At 65.1% G+C, this 7,347-nt stretch overlaps 1 protein-coding gene across 1 annotated transcript in view; it reads left to right on the forward strand.

Annotated features, from left to right (window-relative positions):
• The window catches only part of MUC5AC (mucin 5AC, oligomeric mucus/gel-forming), a 41,832-nt gene extending 34,685 nt beyond the window's left edge, over positions 1-7,147 (forward strand). Inside the window, exons 49-64 of the mRNA XM_033205646.1 lie at positions 156-406; positions 537-720; positions 1,080-1,317; positions 1,874-2,052; positions 2,389-2,476; positions 2,618-2,721; positions 2,876-2,907; positions 3,444-3,615; positions 3,876-3,977; positions 4,246-4,283; positions 4,827-4,949; positions 5,040-5,138; positions 5,334-5,453; positions 5,657-5,732; positions 5,815-5,929; positions 6,448-7,147. Coding sequence (XP_033061537.1) covers positions 156-406; positions 537-720; positions 1,080-1,317; positions 1,874-2,052; positions 2,389-2,476; positions 2,618-2,721; positions 2,876-2,907; positions 3,444-3,615; positions 3,876-3,977; positions 4,246-4,283; positions 4,827-4,949; positions 5,040-5,138; positions 5,334-5,453; positions 5,657-5,732; positions 5,815-5,929; positions 6,448-6,712 — 2,186 coding nt within the window. The 3' untranslated portion in view covers positions 6,713-7,147. The remainder of the gene's footprint in view (positions 1-155; positions 407-536; positions 721-1,079; positions 1,318-1,873; positions 2,053-2,388; positions 2,477-2,617; positions 2,722-2,875; positions 2,908-3,443; positions 3,616-3,875; positions 3,978-4,245; positions 4,284-4,826; positions 4,950-5,039; positions 5,139-5,333; positions 5,454-5,656; positions 5,733-5,814; positions 5,930-6,447) is intronic.
• Positions 7,148-7,347: the final 200 nt, after the last annotated feature.

A 7,347-nucleotide genomic window follows, 5' to 3' on the forward strand; every position in this document is an offset into this window, starting at 1 on the left:
GCAGGCGCTGGTCACGTATGTTCTGATGATGTGGAGGGTCTCGTGCGCCCTGTGAGGGGAGATGGTGGGGTATCAGGGACAGATGTGACCTGTTGGGAGAAAGCCCCAGGGCTGTGGTGCCACCATCCCGTAAGGCTGTCCCCGGGGCCTGGCAGGTGTGTGCAGCGGCTGGGGTGATCCCCACTACATCACCTTTGATGGCACCTACTACACCTTCCTGGACAACTGCACGTACGTGCTGGTGCAGCAGATCGTGCCCGTGTACGGCCACTTCCGCGTGCTGGTGGACAACGACTTCTGCGGCGCGGAGGACGGGCTTTCCTGCCCGAAGTCCATCATCCTGGAGTACCAGCAGGACCGCGTGGTGCTGACCCGCAAGCCAGTCCACGGGGCAATGACCAATGAGGTGGGGGTGCGCCCAGTGTGCTGGGGAGGGGGCGGGGGACGCCGCTTTCCTGGCTAGAGCCTGAGCAGTGGCTGACCGCCCGTCCGCCTGCCCGCCTTCTGTCTTCCCGTCGACTGCGCCCCGCGTCCAGATCATCTTCAATGACAAGGTAGTCAGCCCTGGCTTCCGGAAAAATGGCATCGTGGTCTCGCGCGTCGGCATCAAGATGTACGCGACCATCCCGGCCCTGGGCGTCCAGGTCATGTTCTCTGGCCTCATCTTCTCGGTGGAGGTTCCCTTCAGCAAGTTTGCCAACAACACCGAGGGCCAGTGTGGTGAGGCCACAGGGCTCCCAGGCATCGTCTGGCATTCACAGGGGAGGGGGTACTGGGCAGGGGGCGAGGCCGCCACGTGCGGCGCGTCCTGGTGTCTCTGCTCGCTGGCTGCTCTGCCGAGCGCAGGCCACACACGAGGCCTACACCTGCCCGTACCTGCAGCTCCCCGGTACCTTGGGGACTGCCCCAGGGTTGTTCTTGGGGGACAGCGAGGCACAGGCAGGGTCCACTGCAGTCCACCAAGGTGTGACCCTGAGATGCCAGGGTCCTGTCCCCCAGCTGGGGGTGCTGAGCCCCATGTGGAGTGGGGCCGCCTGGCTCTGCTGTCCAGCAGCCTGACCCCCACTGCATCTGTCCAGGCACTTGCACCAACGACCTGGAGGATGAGTGCCGCACGCCTGAGGGCACGGTGGTTGCTTCCTGCTCTGAGATGTCTGGCCTCTGGAATGTCAGCATCCCCAATCAGCCAGCCTGCCACGGGCCTCGCCCGCTGCCCACCACGGTCGGGCCCATGACAGTTGGGTCCACCACGTTTGGGCCCACCACCCCGTCTGCTCTGTGCCCGCCATCGTCCATCTGCCAGCTGATTCTGAGCAAGTGAGATTTGGGTGCAAGGGAGGGAGGGTCAGCGTGGCCACCCCACCCCCACCCTTCCAAGGGCTGGCGGGGAAGAGGTACGTTTTCAGGGGGCTCCTGAGAGGAAACAAGAGCTGCTGGTGCCACAGGCCAAGGAGGGGCAGGTGCTGGGGAGGGGGGGCAGGTACTGGGAGGGGTGGGTGCCAGGGAGGGGTGGTCATGGCTGGAATGCTGCCAAGGGCTGGCCGGGCCAAGCGGTCTCTGAGGCTCACTGCTGGCTTAGGCGTATGGACGGGGGCATCGGTCACCGCCCCAAGGCAGCTCCCAGGTTTGCAGGGCGGCCGTGGGGGGCCCAGGAAGAAGAACTTGCAGAAATAAGTGTATGATGCCATCTGGACCCCCAAGCCCACAGAATATGTGGAAGGAGGCTTTCTGGGCAGACAGGAGGGCGGCCATACACCAGCGGCTGCTCAGGGACTCACCTCGCCTGGGGACTGCCCTGAAGCCTGGGAGCCTGACGTGGAGCAGCAGGTAGCCGGAGAGGCTGCACCCAGCACCTCGCCCATCCCTCCTACAGGGTCTTTGAGCCGTGCCATGCCGTGATCCCCCCACTGCCATTCTATGAGGGCTGCACTTTTGACCAGTGCCACAAGACCGACCCGGACACAGTGTGCTCCAGCCTGGAGCTGTACGCGGCGCTCTGCGCATCCCAAGACATCTGCATCGACTGGAGAGGCCGGACCAACCACACATGCCGTGAGTGACCCCCCTGTCCTCAGGGTCCCAAGTCGCTTGTGAGGGGCACAGGTATGCCAGGCAGACCCTCAGGGTGGGCTCGGGCAGTCAGGGTAGGACCTGGAGGAGGAGGGGTCAGCCCCAGGACAGAGTGCTCCCGGTTCCCTGGAGAGAAAGGAGGTGTCCACATCGGGGAGCCCGTGGCGGGGCACTGGGGTGTGGCAGGCCGTGGCCAGGCCCAGGCCCACGGGTGGCTGCGGGCAGCTCTGGAGAAGATGTTGGTGCCCAGCGGCCCGCATTGTTCTGGGTGGGTGCCCTCCCTCCCTCCCTCTCAGGTGTGGCTTCCCCTCCCCACAGCATTCACCTGCCCAGCCGACAAGGTGTACCAGCCCTGCGGCCCGAGCAATGCTTCCTACTGCTATGGGAATGACAGCGCCAGCCTCGGGTAGGCGCCCTCCCTCCTGGCCTTGCTGTGGGCCGCTGCAGCCACCCGGACCCCAGCTTCCTGCTGCATCTCCCACTCCCAGGCTGGGGCCCTGCCCACCTGGAGGGAAAAAGACACCCACCAGCCCTATGCTCTCCACAGGGCCCTGCCGGAGGCCGGCCCCATCACCGAAGGCTGCTTCTGTCCGGAGGGCATGACCCTCTTCAGCACCAGTGCCCAAGTCTGCGTGCCCACGGGCTGCCCCAGTACGTGCCCCAGGCTGGGGCTGGTGGTGTGGCAGGACTGGGCCTGTGACTGTCGGCCAGGTCCTGGGGTCCGCCCGGCCCCAACACGGGACCCTGCCCCTCGCCCCTGTCGTGGCGGCTGACCCCCCGTGACCTCAGATCTCTCTCCTTCCAGGGTGTCTGGGGCCCCACGGAGAGCCGGTGGAGGTGAGCAGGAGGTGTGGCCCGAGGGGGCACTGGAGGCCGAGAGCCTGAGGAGGGAGGCTCTGGAAACACTAGCCCCAGAAATGGTCGGAGGGGACTCAGGGGTCGGGGTGTCCTCTCTGTGCCGGACGCCCAGAGAAAGGGCCGTGGGAGGAGCCAGGCTCCCAGAAAGACTCGGGGATCTCCCTTCCCAGGTACCCACTCTGTCCACACTGGGGACCGTGCCGGGGCCTCTGTCCTGGTGTTGCTGTGTGGGTGCCGGCCCTGAGGCCGGCCATACTCTTCCCTTCCTTGGGACCCCCTTCTGCCCAGCTGAGACTGAGGCAATGTGAGGTGGGGCACAGGCCAGTCACCCCACAGCCTGCCCACCTTGCAGAGCTTGCTGCCCATGCTTGGCCCACCCTGCACTTTAGAAGCTCTACTCCTGTGGGGTCCTCAGCTGCAGGCCGCACGGCCTCCACACTGCATGAGCCGGCCTGGCTGCTGCGCCCCTGGGTGGAGCCGCTGTGGATGCTGGACCTCAGGCCTCTCCCTCGCAGGTCGGCCACACCGTCGGCAGGGACTGCCAGGAGTGCACGTGTGAGGCGGCCACGTGGACGCTGACCTGCCGACCCAAGCTCTGCCCGCTGCCCCCTGCCTGCCCCCTGCCCGGCTTCGTGCCTGTGCCTGCAGCCCCACAGGCTGGCCAGTGCTGCCCCCAGTACAACTGCGGTAAGCCCTTCACTGGGTAGGGGCACGGCGTGGCAGGCAGGTGACCCGGAGCCCACTTGGCCTGGCCTTTGCTGATGCCTTGGGGCATGCACCTGAGGGCAGTGCCTATGAGGGTGCCCCCTCCTCCGCTCCTGCAACAGCCTCATCTGGAGACCCCCCAGCGGGCTGTCTGGGCAGTCCACAATCCTGGAGACCCCGGGGGTGGGCCTTTGGGCGGGGGCAGGGGACAGACTCCCAATTGCCTCCCTCCGCCCCCGCAGTCTGCAACACCAGCCGCTGCCCTGCACCTGTGGACTGTCCCGAGGGTGCCCGTGCGATCCCGACCTACGAGGAGGGGACCTGCTGCCCGGTCCAAAACTGCAGTGAGTGTCCTGGACCAGACCTTGTCGTGGGCCGTGGGCTGGGGTCTCCACCCAGAATTTTGGGGGGCCATCACCAGATAACCAGATGCCACTGCGGCTTGTCCACTGCCAGTCTGTGGCTCTGGACTGAGCCTTCCGCAGGGATAAGGCTGGACAAACCCCAGTGGCGAGCCTGGGAATGAGGCGCCCGGGAGGCTGCAGGGGTGGGAATGCCGAGGGTGAGGGGAGGACGGGTGGCAGGGGGTGCAGCTGCTTGTCTTCTGGGCAGATTGGACAGAGTGCAGCATCAACGGGACCTTGTACCAGGTAAGAGCCGCAGAGCTCAGACCCCTGCAGCCACAGGGACGGAGCTTCCTGCTGACCCTAGGGCCCAGGTAGACTTCGGAGCACCTGCCAACGCCCGCTGGGGCCAGGGACTTTAGTCTCTGCGGACACAACCCACTATTAAGTGTGGCTGAGGCCCGAGGTCGGTCCCAGGTCCCGGAAGTGTGGACATCTACACCCTGGCCTGCCTGGCTCCGGGGGGCTTTGCCTCTCCTGGCACCACAGCACAGCCAGGCTTGGATCCCACGGCTCTGTCCTGAGCCGGCTGAGCCTGTGGTCCCCGTCCATGGGGGTGCAACGTGGGGCTCTGCCCTAGGGATGGGGACCCTGGGCTGTGGCCTCTGTACCAGGAGGTGCCGCCAAGAGTCACCCCAGGGGTGCAAGTCAGCCTGATAGGAAGTGGCCTGGAGGCAGATGTCTGGGAAGGTGGGGGCAGCAAACCAGTGGGGAGGCAGGGGGTGGGTCTCCTCAGGGCCCAAGCTCACGGGCCCTCAGCAGAGTGTCTGCTGCCCTGGCTCTTCCCAGCCCGGTGCTGTGGTCTCCTCAAGCCTGTGCGAAACCTGCAGGTGTGAGCTGCCTGGCGGCTCCCTGTCGGACACGTTTGTGGTCAGTTGTGAGACCCAGATCTGCAACACACACTGCCCTGTGGTGAGTGCCCCTGCGCTGCCCCTACCCCGTCCTGGCCCCTGGAGGGCAGTGGTCCTCTGGACTCCGGCCACATGTCCATCCCTCCCACAGGGCTTTGAGTACCAGGAGCAGAGCGGGCAGTGCTGTGGCACCTGTGTGCAGGTCGCCTGTGTCACCAACACCAGCGGGAGCTCCATCCACCTCTTCTACGTGAGTAGCGGCTGCCACAAAGAAGAAGGGCAGGGTCTGGGAGTACTGAGGCATTTGGAGATCTGTCGTTACCCCCCGGAGCCAGGCATGCATCTGGCAGAGGCTGGGGACCCTCTGGAAGCCCGCAGGCTGGGGTGCAGACAGACGGACAGATGGAGGGAGGGTCACTCACCCTGGGGCCTGGCCTCCCTCCAGCCCGGCGAGACCTGGTCAGACCCCGGGAACCACTGTGTCACCCATGAGTGTGAGAAGCACTTGGACGGGCTGGTGGTGGTCACCACGAAGAAGGCATGCCCCCCGCTCAGCTGTTCTCTGGTGAGGTCCAGGACCCCTGCCCCAGCCAAGGGGGCTTCAGCCCCAGATGGGTTTGGGAGGCTGTGATCATCGCTGCAGCGCCAGCAGACACTCTGTCCTGCTTGGGGCTGTCCACTCCCGAGCCTGGCCCCATGACCCCATCCCTCACTTCTGCGGGGGCCGCCGAGCACCTCGACACTGAGGGCACCCCTCTGTCGGCACAGGACGAAGCCCGCAAGAGCGAGGACGGCTGCTGTCACTTCTGCCCGCCGCCCCCGCTCCCACCCCAGTACCAGAACCGTAAGTGCCAAGCCTGCTGGGACTCCACCCTCAGAAGTCCAGGAGCAGCTGAGCTGGTCCTAAACCCTGTGTTCCTCCCCAGAGTCGACCTGTGCTGTGTACCATAGGAGCCAGATCATCCAGCAGCAGGGCTGCAACTCCTCAGAGCCCGTGCGCCTGGCTTACTGCCGGGGGAACTGTGGGGACAGTTCTTCCATGTACGTGCCTGGGCAGTGAGCAGGGAGACGCGATTGACTGTGGGGTGCAGTCGAGGCCCCCGGGGCTCTGGGTGCCAGACAGATGGGGGCAGGACCATGAGGGGCCAGTGAAAGGGTTCTGAGGGTGAGGTGGGAAAAGTGTCCTGAGACAGCATGGATGGGGCTGGGGCGACCACAGTCCCAGAGCCCGTGTCGGCATCACGCGCCTCTGTTAACTGAGCTCCGTCGGTAACTTGCTGCAGCTGCCCCGAGTCTCCCTCCCTCCCATCAGCACGGAGCTGGAGTCGGCCCTGGTGGGACTGTTGGTGCCTGGGGAACTGGTAAATGAGAGCTGGTTGTCAGACACTGGCAGCACGCCTCCAGGAGTAGGGAACACGATGAGGCCACCTGGAGCTCTGCACGGTACCAGCTTGCAGCAGGAGGCTGGGATGGTCCCAGCACAGCAGCTGGTGGGACCGCCTGGAGCTCCGCACGGTGCCAGCTTGCAGCAGGAGGTGCTGAGCAGTCCCTGCCCACAGGTACTCGTTCGAGGGCAACATGGTGGAGCACAGGTGCCAGTGCTGCCAGGAGCTGCGGACTTCGCTGAGGAATGTGACCCTGCACTGTACCGACGGCTCCAGCCGGGCCTTCAGCTTCACCGAGGTGGAACAGTGCGGCTGCATGGGCCGGCGGTGCCCCGCGCCGGGCGACACCCAGCACTCGGAGGAGATGGGACCCAAGCAGAGCCAGGAGGCGGGGAATGGGAGCTGGGAGAGAGGCACCCCAGTGTCCCCCGTCCACTGACCAGCACCACTGCCCTCCTGACCCCCAAGGAGAACCTCCCATATGTCCTCCGAGTTTGGTTTCCAAGGCCAGTGGAACTTGTGCCCTCATCCAGGCGGCTGCAGCTTTGAACACACTGTCCACGCCCGCTTTCTTGTGGAGGGTGTGGGCTGTGGGTCACCCACTGCCTGGAGGAGGGGCCCTTACCCGCCCCGCCTGCAGCCACCTCTCAGGACCAGCCCAGGGCTGGTGGGGCTCCTCTGGCCATGCGTCCAGTCTGCTGTTCTCGGGACTTGAGTATCACCTGAGGGTCTCAGGAATGATGCTTGGATGTGGTGATAGGCTGCCCGGTGGCTGCAGGAGGAAAAGCCTCACTCCTACCTCAGCCCTCAGCCTGCACTCCCCTCCTCAGGATATGGCCAATCTGTTGCATAAATACACTTGAGCATTTTGCAATTTGTGGACTGTATATTTTTTGAGCTTGTTCATAAAACCCAGGAACAGGGTGGGGACAGACCTGGGCTCCAAGGGGTGCACACCTCAGGCCAACCACCCATCACTGGGCAGCCCTGCTCCCTCTGTGGGCTGGGTGGGACAGAGTCCATCTGCTCAGAGAGGAGAGGCCAGAGCTTGGATCTGCCCCAAGAAGAGACCAC

This window comes from Trachypithecus francoisi, unplaced genomic scaffold, assembly GCF_009764315.1.
Source record: "Trachypithecus francoisi isolate TF-2019V2 unplaced genomic scaffold, Tfra_2.0 Lachesis_group8, whole genome shotgun sequence".
In the NCBI taxonomy this organism is placed as follows: domain Eukaryota; kingdom Metazoa; phylum Chordata; class Mammalia; order Primates; family Cercopithecidae; genus Trachypithecus; species Trachypithecus francoisi.